The 18,100-nt window shown below is 43.6% G+C and overlaps 1 protein-coding gene across 1 annotated transcript in view; it reads right to left on the minus strand.

Annotated features, from left to right (window-relative positions):
- The window catches only part of prelp (proline/arginine-rich end leucine-rich repeat protein), a 54,534-nt gene that overhangs the window by 2,627 nt on the left and 33,807 nt on the right, over positions 1 to 18,100 (minus strand). The window contains exons 4-6 of the mRNA XM_084317460.1: positions 4,310 to 4,467; positions 3,690 to 3,886; positions 1,780 to 1,855 (exon numbers count right to left, since the gene is read on the minus strand). Coding sequence (XP_084173586.1) covers positions 1,780 to 1,855; positions 3,690 to 3,886; positions 4,310 to 4,467 — 431 coding nt within the window. The remainder of the gene's footprint in view (positions 1 to 1,779; positions 1,856 to 3,689; positions 3,887 to 4,309; positions 4,468 to 18,100) is intronic.

Here is an 18,100-nt window from a genome sequence, read left to right on the forward strand (position 1 = left end):
AAAAGACTTTGGTCCGCCACAGGGGGGTCTGACAGAAAGAGAGAACCGCTGCTACAGTCTGTTTTGTGTCCTCGATTTAAATCTTTAAACCTTGTGTGGTTCACGTTCTTGTTACTCACTCAATGTTCACGGTTCTGCTGGACCCACATTACTGGGATTTTAAAGCAATGAAGCCATAACAATTCACATAGAAATACTTACCATATGTTAACTGTATCGCAATTACAAGCACTATTTGTTTTTTGTGATATACAAAAAAAATCATTATAATCAAGACTTGAATGGAATAAATCATGTTTATCTTGAAAAATATAGATGAAAGAAGGTGGAGGCAGACAGTGAAGGAACACAGTGAACCTTTGTGTTTAAATCATTATTATTATATATCTATTTCTTTTACCATATTTAAGATTTTCACCTACACTTTCCACACTTTTGGGTCAAGGAAAATGTGTTCTTTTATATGTTCTTCACGTAAAATGAGCCAAGGCCAATGAGTCTCAGGTAGAAAAAATTATTAATTGTAACTTATATTTCTCTTTTAGTAAACATTGAAACACCACACGGGTTAATTATCTGTACTGTATGTCCTGTTGATTTCCAGTATTACCGTGCACCATGTGTATTACCGTACTGTTGCCATGACTCCTATTCACATTCCTGGTGCCCTCTGGTTTCTTATCAAAGTGCATTCCCACACAGGTTGTGTCTATAGAAAACACCTGGCATACTATTGTGATGACTCCTGTTTCCTATATCTATCTCGTTTGCTTGCTTTGATTTCCTCGTTCTGCTTGATTCCCTGTCTCTGACGTCGGTGCCTTCTCTCAGTATATCTCTGACGTTAGCATTGGGCCCGGGGCCTGTCGAAGTTGTCAACGCTGCACACTTGGTCATATTTAGGGTTTGATTAGCACTGTTCATAGCCATAGCTGTGTTAGTTTGTACAGTAGGTTAAGCATTATAGGTACTTAATGTACTTATAGGAGTTAAGGCTTATCATGGGTAGGCTATTTATGTCTATCTACTGTTACCCTGCCCATACCTGTACCTTCCCCCAAGGGGATGAATAAATTAATATCTTATCATATATAAAAGTAGAGAGAAGAGTGTGTGGGTTCGTTATTCTACCTCCTCAATGCAGCGCCTGCCAAGGGATGTGCATGTGTTCTCCTCACGACAAAAAGGGACGATTATGTCATAGTCTTTGTACCGGTAAATGTCTTTCAAAGCGTGTTGCCGGGCAGGGTGTGGGCTGGTGGTAACGGGTGTGTGTGTGTGTGTGTCTTTCAAAACGTGCTGCCAGGCAGGGTGTGGGCTGGTGGTAACGGGTGTGTGTGTGTGTGTGTCTTTCAAAACGTGCTGCCAGGCAGGGTGTGGGCTGGTGGTAACGGGTGTGTGTGTGTCGTTCAAAACGTGTTGCCGGGCAGGGTGTGGGCTGGTGGTAACGGGTGTGTGTGTGTGTGTCTTTCAAAACGTGCTGCCAGGCAGGGTGTGGGCTGGTGGTAACGGGTGTGTGTGTGTCTTTCAAAACGTGTTGCCGGGCAGGGTGTGGGCTGGTGGTAACGGGTGTGTGTGTGTGTGTCTTTCAAAACGTGTTGCCGGGCAGGGTGTGGGCTGGTGGTAATGGGTGTGTGTGTGTGTGTCTTTCAAAACGTGCTGCCAGGCAGGGTGTGGGCTGGTGGTAACGGGTGTGTGTGTGTCTTTCAAAACGTGTTGCCGGGCAGGGTGTGGGCTGGTGGTAACGGGTGTGATGAGACGTGACGTGACATAACTTACCTCAGTTTGGGCACCACGCTGTAATCAGTCGGCTCAGTCAGCGCGTCGAACGGGCACATCTGAGTTCCATTGATACCTGATACAGGGACACACACTTAGTTATTATATTACTACTATGATTGAGGTTATTCATTCATTCAACCCTTTTTTAATCTCTCGATATATCATCGAGCCCTCATTTGCAATGATGTCGAGAGTACTCACACGATAAATGCAATCAATATACAATAAATGCAACAACAACAGAAATTATACCATACCACTTGAAGTGTAATGCTGTATGCTGGTATGAACATTTTAGATCATTTCTACGACATGTGACCATTTTCATACAAATATTGTATATAATATTATACCCTTCAGCTGTCACCTTGCTGAACTCTGCTCCAAGGTGACATTTGTTAACAGTGTTTGTTTTAACCTCTTAAGCCAGAGCCATATTTTCAGAAGATTTGCCTAAAAGTACATACCTAAATGTAAGATTGATTGGAAGATTCTTGGTATTTAGGCTTCATAGTGGATGGATCTCAGGGAATGTATTCCCAGTGTCAGAAATATTGTGTCTTATATTAGGCTTGAGTGAATTGTAATGAACCAAAGGAGAATATAAATTATTATTATAATTTTTTCCATCTTTGACAATGAATAACACCATGCATTGACCAGACATGAAGAATCGCCACTGAGCTCATTCAGCACCTTCTTGAGATCAAATGTAGGCCTACTAAAGATCTAAGCAAATGAATAAAGGGCAGATGATTTACAGGGGGTTTTGTAGATACAGTACTGAATTTTGCCATCCGGACACATGCAATTTGATATATGAATATAGAATATAGAATATCAGGCCTAATAAATTACCTTATTATGGCCAAGTCATACATCTATGGATGGATTTGCCGTTACAGGGCAGCAAAGACCGCGAATGAAATCTACTGTAAGTAGTTACTTTTTTTTTATTACATGGCGTTTTAACATTCGCCGAAATGCTTGATTGTGATTGGTCAATAGCGCTCGGCAGAGGTCCGTTATTACTCGATAACGGACCTCTGCCGAGCAATAATGACCGCTGTTTGCAGCTGCAGCAATCAAGCCCACTGACACACACTGCATCAGTGCAATCAGACACACCTGCCGGCTGCCGGCGATAATAATAATGACAGCGGAGCCACACAACAACTGCGTCTGCATTTGGTCTTGTCGATGGTGTAAAATGAATTAGGTATATTGTTAGTAAGTTAGCCATGTAATAAGCGGGATAATGTATAGCCTATACTCGGTCATTGTGGCAAAATAATTGACCTTCACTACGTTTAGAACACCTCGGCGAGGCGCCTCTGTGTTCTAAACTCTGTGTCGGTCAATTATTTTGCGACAATGGCCTCGTAGCTATACATTATCCCTTACATAATGTCCATTGCTCCGGCATTTTTCATCAGATTGTAACTGATCACCGATTTCTCCTCCTTTATTACTGAGATATTACGGATTGTTGATTATAACAATTAACCCTTTCACTACCACACTACAGAAGGTTAACCTTTCACTACCACACCGTCTGTAGTGTGGTAGTGAAATGGTTAACCGTCAGTAGTGTGGTAGTGAAAGGGTTAACCCTTTGTCGTGTGGTAGTGAAAGGGTTAACCTTCTGTAGTGTGGTTGTGAAAGGGTTAACCCTTTGGTAGTGTGGTGGTGAAAGGGTTAACCTTCTGTAGTGTGGTTGTGAAAGGGTTAACCCTTTGTTGTGTGGTAGTGAAAGGGTTAACCGCCAGTAGTGTGGTAGTGAAAGGATTAACCCTTTGTCGTGTGGTAGTGAAAGGGTTAACCTTCTGTAGTGTGGTTGTGAAAGGGTTAACCCTTTGGTAGGGTGGCGGTGAAAGGGTTAAAGCAAAGGTGATGTCATCACTCACTCTCGATGCTGTTGTGGTTGAGGTGCAGGTGTTCCAGGTGAACGTTGAAGAAGGGGACGGAGGACAGGTGGTTGTGGGCCAGGTGGAGGTCCAGCAGCGTGGACACGTTGAAGATCCTCTTAGGGAGTCCCTTATCACTCAGCTGGTTGTAGTTCAGCCTGACGAACGCCAGGTTAGAGAAGTCTCTGAAGTAGTTACTGAAGGTGAGAGAGAGAGAGAGAGAGAGAGAGAGAGAGAGAGAGAGAGAGAGAGAGAGAGAGAGAGAGAGAGAGAGAGAGAGAGAGAGAGAGAGAGAGAGAGAGAGAGAGAGAGAGAGAGAGAGATCGAACCGGGATCTTTCCAATTACCAGATGACCGCTCTACCTCCTGAACCACTGTCGCCCCATAACTGATAGGGCATACAGACCCTCATCTGCACCTTTGTTTACACTGTTTTTTTTTCTCATATTTTATATTCAGGTAAAAATAATTTGCCTATATTTATGTCTATTACTACTATTACCCTGCCCATACCTGTACCTCCCCTCCCCCCTACACCATGCTGCTATGACACCCGGATTTCCCCAAGGGGATCAATAAAGGAATATCTTATCTTATCTTATTGCCTAAGTAATACTTGCCTGGGAATGCCATCTATTCCGTTCCTGTCCAGGAAGAGCTGTGTCAGGCCGCTGGGGACGCCTAAAGGCATCTTCCTCAGGACGTTGTGGGCCAGGTTGAGCTGCACCAGGTTCGTCAGGTCCTTGAAGGTGTTCTTCCCCAGGTCCTCGTCAGTCAGCTGGCAGAGAGGGGCATTGGGTACACGGTCAGATTTCATCCTCTTCTCAGGCTACTAACTGACAACGGTTAGCTTGCTAACTTTTTGGCTACTTGGTCGGCCATGTTGGTGATACTACGATCTGAGCTTACTCCACTCTACCACTTATTGTGGTCACTATCGATAAGAACATCTAGTAAATGCCTCAAACGTAAATGTAAATGTAAGTGTAAGTGTACGTGTAAATGTAAATGTACATACGTGTAAATGTAAATGTAGTATAAGTGTAAGTATAAATGTGAAGGTGAATGTGAATGTGAACGTAATTATAAAATGTAAATGTAATTGTAAGTGTAAGCTTAAGTGTAAATGTAAATGTAGTATAAGTGTAAGTATAAATGTGAATGTGAATGTGAATGTAAATATAAAATCTAAATGTGAATGTGAATGTAAATGTAAGGTCCTGGCCAACAACCGACAGTACATGTAAATCTGACGTGAATGAGAGGTTGGATTGCCTTTGTGGTGGATTATGATTTATCAATTATATCGTAGCCGGATCTTCTGATCAAAATAGGTTTAATAGTCAAAACAATTATTACAAAGTAGCCTACAAGTGACTTCCGGTTTAGCATCAGCATGTAGTGGTCGCATTGGTCAGAGCTCCTCTCCCGTTATTTTTCTTTTTGCTTCAAAAACCACTTTTTACAACACCAATGTGTTTAAACCTCGACGTATATATCAACTGAGATCTTCAACTAACTATATCGACAGAAAGAATCAAGATGCCAACAAGGAAAGAAACAGAAAATAAACGCACAGCCAAACTAACTGCAGAGGATCCGCCTGTGGATACGGGCTCTGTGCGGGAAATGGCAGGAGAGATCGAGAAAAAAACAGCTGATATTGCCACCTCTTCCATCGTCCCCGCCACCTCATCCGATATAGAGTCTCTTGCTAAGCTAATAAAGATCTTAACCGATAAGGTTGATAAGGTTGACGCTAAGGTTGAGAAGGTTGACGCTAAGGTTGATAAGGTTAACGCTAAGGTTGACGCCAGGGGATTCTTCTAGGGCGGTTAGGTGGCCGAGCGGAGATTGCGTTCGTCACCAGCCCCGGAGCTGAGCTGGATTTGCCTGTTCGAATCCAGCTCACAGCTCCGGGGTTGTCACCAGCTTGGCTGGCCGTCTGCACTGATACAATTGGCTGTATCAGAGGGTGGGAGAAGCTGGCGGGGTGGGTCCGGGTCGTTGTAAACAGCGACTCCTACAGTTCGGTCGGGGCGCCTGCTAAGCGCGGATTGGACGTGAGGGGGATAGTGTGGTCCTCCCACACGCTACGCCCTCTCAATGAGAATCCGCGCTGCCAGGTGAAAAGAAGCGGTGATTGGCTGGACGTGTGTCGGAGGAAGCACGTGGTAGCCTCCACTCTCCCAGATGATCTGACTGTGGGGGGTAAGTGCGCAGCGATCAGGAAGGGACTGGGAATTGGCATACGACTAACATTGGGATGGGAGAAAATCGGAGGAAAATGGAGGGGGAAAAAGATCAATAAAAAAAAAAAGTTGACGCTATCAAAGAATCTATCGAATCCAAAATCGAAGATTTAAAAGCAGCGGCTGCAGAACAAACCGAACGCACTACTGTAGTTGAAGCCACCTTGGTTGAACACACACTGAGATTCATTAGGGGCGATGGGGCTTTACATGACGGCATCGTGGAACTAACGGAGAAAATAGAAGAGGTCAACGGGAAGCTAACGGATAAGATATATGACAACAACGAGAAGCTAACAGCTAAGATATTCGAAATCGAACGTCATTCCCGTAGATTTAATATCCGTATAGTGGGACTGGATGAATCAGTTGACTGCACAAACGACTTGTTCGCGACAGTGTTAGCTCAAATTCTAGGACCAGATATCCTCTCTACACCACCTATAGTGGATCAGCGCTACAGAATTGGCATCCGAGACGACAACAACAATAAATCGAGGGTGATTATTGCTAGCCTACGTCAAACTGGAATAAGAGATACGATTATCCGGGCGGCACGAAAGAAGAGGGGAACTCTGCAACACAACGGGAAACTAGTGTATTTCTACAAGGATTTTTGCCGCGAGGTTGTAACCCTACAAGCCCGTTACAAGTCAGTGATGTCTCAGCTTTTTGAGAAAAAATTCCAACCTACACTACGCTACCCAGCGAATCTTTCCATCATGGATAAAAATGGAAAAAGGGTCCGGCTCTACTCGACTGAAGACGCTGAGGATTACATGAGGGACCCACAACGCGGAGGAGTCTTATTCATCTTTTTTTTTATCTTTTTTTGATAACTTCGTTATAACTTAGACACCAAAAACAGCATCAAACAAGCTTTGATAACATTGATGTAGAAATAGGTTAATATGTGACGCTAGATACTATATTTTTGTAAAGGTTCGCTGTTTGGGCCCGCTAGATTTATGGGTTTTGTGCAAGTCATGATTTGTTGTTGACATTTTGGAATACTCTGGACTTTTTCAACGCTCGGTGTCATATTGGAATATACTGGAATAATATCACTCTATGGCATGCAGAATGCCCTGGAACATAAGTACAATTTGTGACCATATACAAGAATCATATCCGGAAGAACAGCCTTCACAGCGGAATACTGCCCACCCCTGTTTGGGGGACGAACTGCATACACGTATTTAAAACCTTCCTTTTCATCTAGGTGTTTAAGCTTGGCAAAGTTATTTTAAGATTTAAGCAGATGTTTCTATAATTTTGTACATCTTTTTTATTCTTCGGTGTGTTTTAACCTATACATGTTAGTATAAGGTTTAAGTGAATATACTATGATAATTGAGGCATATTTTTTATTTTTATTTTATTATTTTAACGGGAGAGTGGCTAGGCCACGGGTGACATTCTATTAACACTTTGGTCGCCAAAAACGCCTTACCACATCATTCCCCGCCATGCTCATTCTGCCAAAGACGCCGTACCACGTCATTGAGATCAATATTTCAAAAATCTGTGATCGCAATTATATTTCTCCCCCGGAGACTTGAGATCTACTGTTGATCCCCTCTCAACTCTCCAACGGTTCAAGAGCACCATCTGGTGGCCGATCGGCGGATCGCTCAAACCGGAAACCGGAAACGGAAGCTGGTGCTCATTCCAATTCGGTCCGATCACTCGCTAATAGTCCCGGGACTCAAGCTAGACACAATGGATAGCAATCCGTTACCAATAACTCGATAAACAACATGATTTGGACGTATATACTATTATACAACCTGGAGATGGATCGCATATTTCAACATCCCATAATAGGAATATTTCTGCTCCACGCTCATCGCCCAACGCTACGAGGAAGCTACGGTAAGTTTCAGCGTTATTTTTTAACGTGTTCGATACAAACTGCTCTAATGATCTTATCACCCACACTAGATGAATCATCTAACATTGGCCACAGAATTATAAACGACCATTATCAACATCAGATGATAAGTAGTAACTTCTAGAAGCACGTCCATTTGACATTTTTTATCTCGTGCAGATCGCTATCAAACTGTATTTGATCATCAATATAATGCATTTAGGGCTATAAATCACGTTCTGGAGAATGCTGCAGAAAACGATAAAAACATACTTATACTTTAGACCGTATTTTAGTATGAATATGTGAATGAAAAAGTATAATGTTGCTACAACCTGAACAATAGATACTCAACGTTGAATGGGCCATAGTAATGTCAATTTAACAATACAATATAAAATGTTATAGCCCTGCAAAGAAGGGGAACTTCTCCATAGACAAATAGAGCTGGCGTGGGATGGTTTATTATTAATATAAGCCTGGCGACCAAAGTGTTAAGGTAGAATTAAGAGTTTTAGATCCTATGGCAATTTGCATAGGAAAGTTAAGGATAAATGGCTCATTCTGGGCTGACTGGTCGTGTAAGGCAGGGAGGGAGGGGGGAATAGGGGATTATATGTATATATGTATGTTTTCAGGCTCGGCTCTCAACAGGACCTCAATAATTGGATATATATCTATTGTGAATTGGTACTCCAGACGAATTATACACAAGAATACAACAACATGTTTAGATTATGGCTAGTTTGAATATAATGATTTGGAATACTGGGGGACTAAACAAACAACATAAACGTAAAAGCGTGCTTACACTGATGAAAAACAAACAGGTTGATGTGGCTTTTTTAAGCGAAGCGCACTTATTAGTGGATGACAATGTAATGCTAGCGGACAAAATATATCATAACATTAGCTACTCATCTTTTGGAACGAGATCCCGTGGGGTTGCTATAGTCGCGAAACGGAAGTTGAATATTGAATTGTTGGACGTATGGTCTGATGTGGATGGTCGAGTAACCATAGCTAAAATAGAATACAGTAACAGGAAAATCGTGTTGGTAGCGGCCTATGCCCCAAATCTTTACGACGCTAACTTCTACGCTACACTCACTAGAGCAATGTTGAACCTTCCTGAGTATTCATCTATAATTGGCACGGATTTTAATGCTATTTGAGATCCCGTGATGGATAAATCTAATCCCACCATTTCCAATGATCAGAAACATGCATCTAATGCACTAAAGGATTGGGCCAAGAATACAGGTGTAAATGACCTATGGCGATTACTCAACCCAACCGCCCGAGAGTACTCTTTTCGCTCTGCAAGACACAAGACATTTTCCAGAATAGATTATGTTTTTGCATCCCCAAGACTATTTGATAACTATGACGTGGAAATGGTGCCCAATCAGATCACAGCTATTTACTCCTGAAAGGTTCATTTGGTAGACTGTCATCCCGAGCCCCAAGATGGCGATTTAACTCGACACTGCTGAAAAACAATGAATACATTATACAATTCAAAGTTGAACTTATTAAATTCCTGCGGAGTAATGCGAGTTCGGTACAGGACCCCAGAATGTTATGGATGTCGGTAAAGGGTTTTTATCAAGGATTACACAACGGTCTTTGCCTCCAACCTATGCAAGAATCGCTGTTCAAAATTGGTAGAGCTGAAACGCTTTACTCGTTGTTATTCTCCTCTTTACAATACAACTACTCGGTTCGATTGGAGTCTCAAATTAATGTGTTAAAAAAAGAGATTAACTCCATTTTAAGACAACAATCTGAATTTCAAATACGTAGCACAAGACAACATTATTACTTTCATGGTTCTAAACCAAGTCACCTACTAGCTATGAAGATATGATCCAACGCAACATTTGCAGATATCCCTACTATTAAGGACCAACAAGGACTTGTTACAGACCCCAAACAAATTAACAAGACTTTCAGAGAGTTTTACTCCAACTTGTACAAATCAGAAATGGTTTTCGATCAAAATAAACTGGATACATTTCTTAATCAAATTAACCTACCTAAACTCTCAGTGGAAGACGCTAAACAGTTAGATACACCTATTACACTAGAGGAACTTAGGGAGGTTATATCTGAAATGCTAATTGGTAAGGCTCCTGGATGGGATGGTATCCCACCAGAACTGTACCTCTCATGTTGGGATGTAATTGGACCCCTATTACTTGATATGATTTTATACTCAATCAAAGAGGGGAACTTCCCCAGGGACGTCAATATGGCACTCATATCTGTCCTCCTTAAAAAGGACAAAGAACCCACCGAATGTGGTAGTTATAGACCATGTGCGCACATCAGCATACAACACCGGGCTGGTGACAGGCAACATGGAAGAACACAAGATGGCAAGATACAACGTCAGGAGAGCAGTAATAGAGGCAAAACGGCGTTACAGGGATAAAGTTCAACTTCAGTTTGAACAGGCTGACTCTAGAGGCATGTGGCAGGGCCTCAGAACAATGACAGATTACAAAGGCACCTCCCTCAAACTGAACAGTGACATCTCCTTAGCAAATGATCTCAATTCCTTCTATGCGAGGTTTGAGGCTGTGAATAAAAACACCAGCCTACAAACCACGACAATGGGGGGGGGGGGGGGGGGTCTGCTGATGGAGACTCAGTGTTCAGGGTAACAGAGCATGAGGTGAGACGGATATTTAAAAAAGTTAATATCAGGAAGGCAGCAGGACCGGATGGCATCCCCGGCCGCGTCCTAAAAGTCTGTGCCGACCAACTGGCCCCGGTATTCACTGACATCTTCAACCTGTCCTTGGAACAGGCTGTCATCCCCACCTGTCTGAAGAAGTCCACCATCATCCCTGTACCCAAAAAATCTACGCCCGCTTGCCTCAACGACTACCGCCCTGTAGCCCTCACCTCCATAGCCATGAAGTGCTTTGAGAAGCTAGTGAAGGGCTACATCTGTTCCTCCCTCCCCATCAACCTGGACCCTCTGCAATTTGCATATCGCCCCAACAGGTCCACGGAGGACGCCATAGCCCATGTGCTGCACACAGCAGCATCACACCTGGACAAGAGGCAGGGGAACTATGTGAGAATGCTGTTCATCGACTACAGCTCAGCATTCAATACCATAGTCCCCTCCAAACTCATAGCCAAGCTCAGGGACCTGGGCTTGAACTATGACCTCTGCCAGTGGGTCTTGGACTTCCTGACGGGCAGACCCCAGGTGGTAAGAGCAGGCAACTGCACCTCCTCATCCATCACGCTCAACATAGGGGCCCCCCAGGGCTGTGTTCTGAGCCCCCTCCTCTACTCCCTGTACACACATGACTGCGTAGCACAGCGGAACAACAACACCATCATCAAATTTGCTGATGACACAGTAGTGGTGGGCCTGATCTCTGCCAACAACGAAAGGGCCTACCTGGAAGAGGTAGAGAACCTGTCACAGTGGTGTCAGGAGAACTGCCTCTCCCTGAACGTCAGCAAAACAAAAGAGATGATTGTGGACTTCAGGAGGTCGGGGGTCAAGGACTACAGCCCCCTCAGCATCGACGGGGCACCGGTTGAGAGAGTGAACAGTTTCAAGTACCTCGGAGCCCACATATCCGAGGATTTGACATGGACCACACACATTGACAGTGTTGTGAAGAAGGCACGACAACGCCTCTACTTCCTCAGGCGCCTAAGGAAGTTCCAAGTCAGTCAGAAGATCCTTAGGAACTTCTACTCATGTACAATAGAGAGCATCCTGACTGGCAACATCACCTCCTGGTTTGGGAATAGCACTGCATAAGACCGTAGCAGACTACAAAGAGTGACACGTTCAGCCGAACGCACAATTGGAGGGGGGCTTCCCACCCTCCAGAACATTTACAACAAGCGGTGCAAGGGGAAGGCTAAGAGAATTATTAAGGACTCGAGCCACCCGAACAACTGCCTCTTTGAACTGCTGCGGTCAGGCAAGCGATACCGGAGTCTTAAGGCGAGCACGGAAAGACTCAGAAGAAGCTTCTATCCCCAGGCCATCAGGCTGCTAAACGAACAATAAACACTATGCAACAACCATCAAATGCACACAGCACACACACCCACACGCACACACTCACTTAAACAAACAACACACTGCAGCACCCACTCTCCACACTTTAGATCACACAAACACACTTTATATTTATTGATAAAGGATTTGCACTACAACTCGTACACCTACTGTAAATTGTACCTAAATTGCACCTCATCCCATTTCTGCCTTGCACTATATAGTATTGTATATTAGTACACTGCACAGTATTGTATATTATATGGTAACTCAGTTACGTCTATTCTGCATCGAACATTGTACATATGTCTATACTGAACACTGTGACCTCATTTTTTTTTTACTTCTAATTTACATGCTATACTATGTTATTTTATTTCATACTTATCTTGTCTTGCACAGTCTCTGGAGCGCAACAGTAAGAAGCATTTTGTATAAAAGTATTCTGTACTTCTGTATGACAACTATTAAAGAAACTTGAAACTTGAAACTTGACCCTTAAGTCTCCTCGGAACCGATCTCAAGCTGTATGCTAAGCGGTACTAGCCATCAGACTTCAAAAGCATATGACATCTTTAGTTCATCCTGATCAGACTGGCTTCATAAAAGGCCGCCTGATCACGGATAATATAAGACGGTTACTACATGTATTAGACGCCAGCAAGGATGCCATTCCACCTACAGCTATATTATCCTTGGATGCGATGAAAGCTTTTGATAGGTTGGAATGGTCTTATTTATGGGCAGTACTCGGAAGGATGGGGTTAGGAAACGGATTCATTAATATGATAAAAGTATTATACAAAGACCCATCGGCCATGATTATAACAGGTATATTCACCTCCTCACTCTTTCCTGTGTTGCGCTCGTCCAGACAGGGTTGCCCTCTTAGTCCCGGACTATTTTCTCTATCCTTAGAGCCTTTAGCACAGTATATAAAACAATCCCAATCCATAGAGCCAATCTCAATTAAGGGCACACAGCATCATATTAGTTTATATGCGGACGACGTAATATTGTTCATGCAAAACCCTACCACCTCACTGCCTCATCTTCTCAAGCTGATTGATGATTTTGCCAATCTATCGGGATTTAGGATAAACTGGCCAAAGTCGGCCTTCCTCCCATTTAATGTCTCTGCGAAGACTACAATCCTTCCAGGAAATATACCAATGGTAGAACACTTTAGATGTCTTGGAGTTGAAATATTCCCTACTATATGCCAAACGGTGAAGTATAATTATACAAGACTCCAAGACAGGATCACAAATGACTTTGACATGTGGTCAAAACTTAAAAACTCAGTACAGGCCCGAGTATAAATAGTTAAAGGTCAACCTCCACGTTGTATTTTTGTTCAATAAACAATGTGGACTAGGCCAACAGTGGCTTTCATGAAGAAGGGGAAAAAAAGTATTGAAATTGACCCAGTTTTAGTGTTTTTATCAAACATTTTGTCTGCCCAACACAATCACCACGCACGTGCATATTTTAATCAATGGTTCATAACGTGCGTGTGTAATCGAAATGATCGTCACAACAGGTGCAGGACAACAGGGGGCTCACCAGGGGGCGCTGAGAGTCACACAGCTAGTGGCAGGCAGAGAGCCTTGCTACCATAGATATATGCTTGCTACTACTAGCCGAATGGAAATGTATCTGTTTCACCTCACTATTGCTCCGTGATTATAGCCATCCATCCATCTCTAAAGCTAACCACTATTTGTAAAAGCCACAACCACGTTACCATATTTGTAATAATGTAAATCATTGTGTCGTTGTACACATATTGTGTTTATAACGTTAGTAGATAACATAGCTTAGCTTGGTAGCTATTGTGCTAACAACATATCCCGACATCCGGCTCGCTGGCCGGCATGAACGGCCAACCCAAAATGGTTCTCTCCTCTCTGTACACCCCGACCCGTCCCCACGGGTGCCCTGCCGGGGGGCCCATGGACGCGACGGCGGCGGCAGCCGCAGGGCGCCCGAGCCCGCAAAGGCTAGTGTTACACGATAGCTATGAGCTAACTAGCGCTGCGGGCTCCGGCGCCCCGCGGCCGCCGCCGCCGTCGAGTCCACAAGCTCCTCCGCGGGGACGGGGGCACACAAAGAGGAGAGAACCACCCGCAGGGACGGTGGGCTATAGGCTAACGTCAGTGAGTGTAGTGGTCCCGACTGCGTGTAGCAGGGACGGCGGAGATATAGGCTAACTGTGATGCACCGAGTGAGCCACCATTGATCTAGTACTATGACCCGGACGGACATAAGGCATACGTTTCCTGAAGTGACGTCACGGCCGTGCTAGGTGCTAGCGTCTGATAAGCTTTTAGATTCGGCTCATTAATATGCACCTGTTGTCCTGTTGACCTGTTGTGACGTCGGCGTTTGATAAGCTTTTTTGATTCGCGCGTGCATGTTATTCGTGCGTGGACCTTTTTAACTCTTTCAGAGTGGCATTTCCGGTGTCAAATGGAAAAAAATAAATAATGAAATGATATACCAATGATGTAAACTACCCATAATTGATCAGTAGGGTTTAACCTGGAGGTTGGGCTTTAAGATGGATGAAAATTCAAGCCTTTTTACTTATTATTATTATTATTATTATTATTATTATTATTATTATTATTATTATTATTATTATTATTATTATTATTATTATTATTATTATTATTATTATTATTATTATTATTATTTTTTTTTTTTTTTTTTTTTTTTTTTTTTTTTTTTTTTTTTTTTTTTTTTTTTTTTTCTTCTTCTTCTTTCTATTATTTAATTTTTAATTTATTTGCTATTACTACTGTTGTTATTTTTCTTGTATATGTAAGTGGGGACGAGTAGCGATGGATATTAGATGTATACCAGTCCAGGATCTATACTGCTGCTCACCCCTTTGTTTGTGTTTATGTCTCTTGTTTTTTGTATGGGTGAAAAAAAAAAAGTGTCAAGATTTAAAATATGCGTATGTAATATAACAATAATAATCGTCTTTTACTGGAATATTCCAGAACGTTGATATTTGTCGGCCTATTTATGAATCGTTTTCAAATAAACGCTAGATGATCAATATTATAAGTACACGCACGCCCATTCGAGCCGCGCGCTGATAATAGCCTTGTTCATTTCCTCATGGATTTTTACAGTCAAACCGATAGACATTTCACAAAACAGCTTATATCTTCATCAAAATGAGAAATCTCGTGAGTGGCTTTCAACGTAATATTAATAATTCAGAGAAAACTCGTGAGTGGCATAGAAAGTGTTAAGACCACTGATCACCTGGTTTGATTCTCAAGCATCTGTATCCTGGAGAACATTAGAAGAAAACATAGTGGCACCACATAGACTGCAGGATATAGTATACACCAAATTATCAATTAAGCAATGAGACTTGAAATTTGGTCCTCTTATTACACATGTGATTCGGATATGGCGTGACACACAGAACATTTTTACTAACCAACATAAATGGCATAGCCATTCTCCCCTATTCAATAACAATGCACTCCTTATTGCACAACGACCTATCAGATATCCCAAATGGGAAAAGCAAGGCATAATACATACATTGGGAGATATCTTCAACAAACGGGGTTTCTGTAGCTATCATGAAATTCATAACAAATTGTACCTCACCAACTCCACTTATTATTTCTATATACAGTTATTAGCAGCTTTGAAGGCTCATGGAGTCCCATTAAAGATACCACTTGAGCACCACAGATATCACAAATTCTTCTATGAAAGGGAGACATCGAGAGGCTTCGTATCAGACTTTTATCATCACTTACTTACATCTTCGTATGGAATCCTCCCCCTAGACTCTAGACTCTAGTCTGGAGGAGGGATATACCAGACTTGGAAGTAGGTTTTGATTGGCAAGAAGTCTGGGCAAACGTTCGACTAGCGTCACGCAACCCGGATCATCAACAGATTAATCTTAATTATATTCATAGGACTTACCTGACTCCTATAAGATTGAACCGAATGGGGCTTAAACAAGACTCTCTATGCTCCTTGTGTCTAAGGGGTGATATCGGTACATTTATACATATGTACTGGGAATGCCCCCCTGTTAAGATATTCTGGGAAGGGGGCGGTCAGGTGGCGTAGCGGAGATTGCGTTCGTCACCAACCCCGGAGACGCTGGATTCGCCTGTTCGAATCCAGCTCACAGCTCCGGGGTTGTCACCAGCTTGGCTGGCCGTTCACACTAATACAATTGGCAAAATTTGGCAGTATTAGAGGGTGGGAGAAGCTGGCGGGGTGGGTCCGGGTCGTTGTAAACAGCGACTCCTACAGTTCGGTCCAGGCGCCTGCTAAGCGCGGATAGGATCTAAGTGGGATAGTGTGATCCTTCCACACGCTACGCCCTCTCAGTGAGAGTCCGCGCTGCCAGGTGAAAAGAAGTGGTTGATTGGCTAGACGTGTGTTGGAGGAAGCACGTGATAGTCTCCACTCTCCCAGACCGACTGTGGGGGGTAAGTGCGCAGCGACCAGGAAGGGGATTGGGAATTGGCATAACGACTAACATGGGGATGGGAGAAAATCGGAGGAAAAAGGAGGGGGAAAAAGATTAAAAAAAAAAGAAAAAAATATTCTGGGAAGAAGTAACCACGCAATTATCAGAATTTTTATTTCTGACCATACCTGTACTGCCTTATGTATTGTTGTTGAATGATGTTTCTCAGTTAGCAGCCTCTATACAGCTAAATAGACAAATTTTGTCCGGTTTTACGGCTGCTAAAAAGCTGATAGCATCACGCTGGATTCAACCGGATAAAATGTGCCGGAAGGTATGGGTTCTTAACTTCTTACCTATCTCGATGTGATTTATCTAGAGATATCTACAGCAAGAATTTTAGGTGTCAATGAAGCCAGCATTGCAATCTGGTTAGAAGTGGTGGAGAGAATAAAGGTTAGCATATGAATTATAATCCTTGGTTAGAAACGAAATAATGGATGGATTATCCAAGGGGGGTCCTAAGGGGGGGGAAGAAGAGCGAGCAAGTATGTATTGTATTGCAAGTATTATGTATATATCTCGTAAACTACATTTATATTGATTCAAATACTGGAATGTATAGTCCTGTGATTTATTGTGGATATTTACTGTTAATGCTTGTGTGTCTAGTTTTATGTCATGTCAAAAAAATTATAAAAAAATTTGTTCACAAAAAAAAAAGTAGCCTACAAGTGTGTTAAATGAGCTCTGGCCGAGAGGAGTGCTCTCCTACTGGCCGAGAGGAGTGCTCTCCTACTGGCCGAGAGGAGTGCTCTCCTACTGGCCGAGAGGAGTGCTCTCCTACTAGCCGAGAGGAGTGCTCTCCTACTGGCCGTGAGGAGTGCTCTCCTACTGGCCGAGAGGAGACACTCTGAGGACGAGACGGAGACAGTGATCTTAGATAGAGAGAGGGGTGAGGGCTGTAGCGCATGGCCTCTCACCTGGGTCTGAACTAAGCTATTGTTTGGGGCAACCAAAAGGACAGAGCTAAGGTGATGGTGATGGTGCTGGTGATGGTGCTGGTCTTTACAGCAGTAGGCCTGCTGCTACAGGTGAACAGGGACCTGGAGGTGAGATCAGCGAGTGAGGTTTACCCGGTCGTGGTTTAGGTCCAGCAGAACCAGGTGAACAGGGACCTGGAGGTGATCAGAGAGTGAGGTTTACCTGGTCGTGGTGCAGGTCCAGCAGAACCAGGTAAACAGGGACCTGGAGGTGATCAGAGAGTGAGGTTTACCTGGTCGTGGTGCAGGTCCAGCAGAACCAGGTGAACAGGGACCTGGAGGTGATCAGAGAGTGAGGTTTACCTGGTCGTGGTGCAGGTCCAGCAGAACCAGGTGAACAGGGACCTGGAGGTGATCAGAGAGTGAGGTTTACCTGGTCATGGTGCAGGTCCAGCAGAACCAGGTGAACAGGGACCTGGAGGTGATCAGAGAGTGAGGTTTACCTGGTCGTGGTGCAGGTCCAGCAGAACCAGGTGAACAGGGACCTGGAGGTGATCAGGGAGTGAGGTTTACCTGGTCGTGGTGCAGGTCCAGCAGAACCAGGTGAACAGGGACCTGGAGGTGATCAGAGAGTGAGGTTTACCTGGTCGTGGTGCAGGTCCAGCAGAACCAGGTGAACAGGGACCTGGAGGTGATCAGGGAGTGAGGTTTACCTGGTCGTGGTGCAGGTCCAGCAGAACCAGGTGAACAGGGACCTGGAGGTGATCAGGGAGTGAGGTTTACCTGGTTGTGATGC

Source organism: Notolepis coatsorum (assembly GCF_963971535.1).
Source record: "Notolepis coatsorum genome assembly, chromosome: 6".
Taxonomy (NCBI): Eukaryota; Metazoa; Chordata; class Actinopteri; order Aulopiformes; family Paralepididae; genus Notolepis; species Notolepis coatsorum.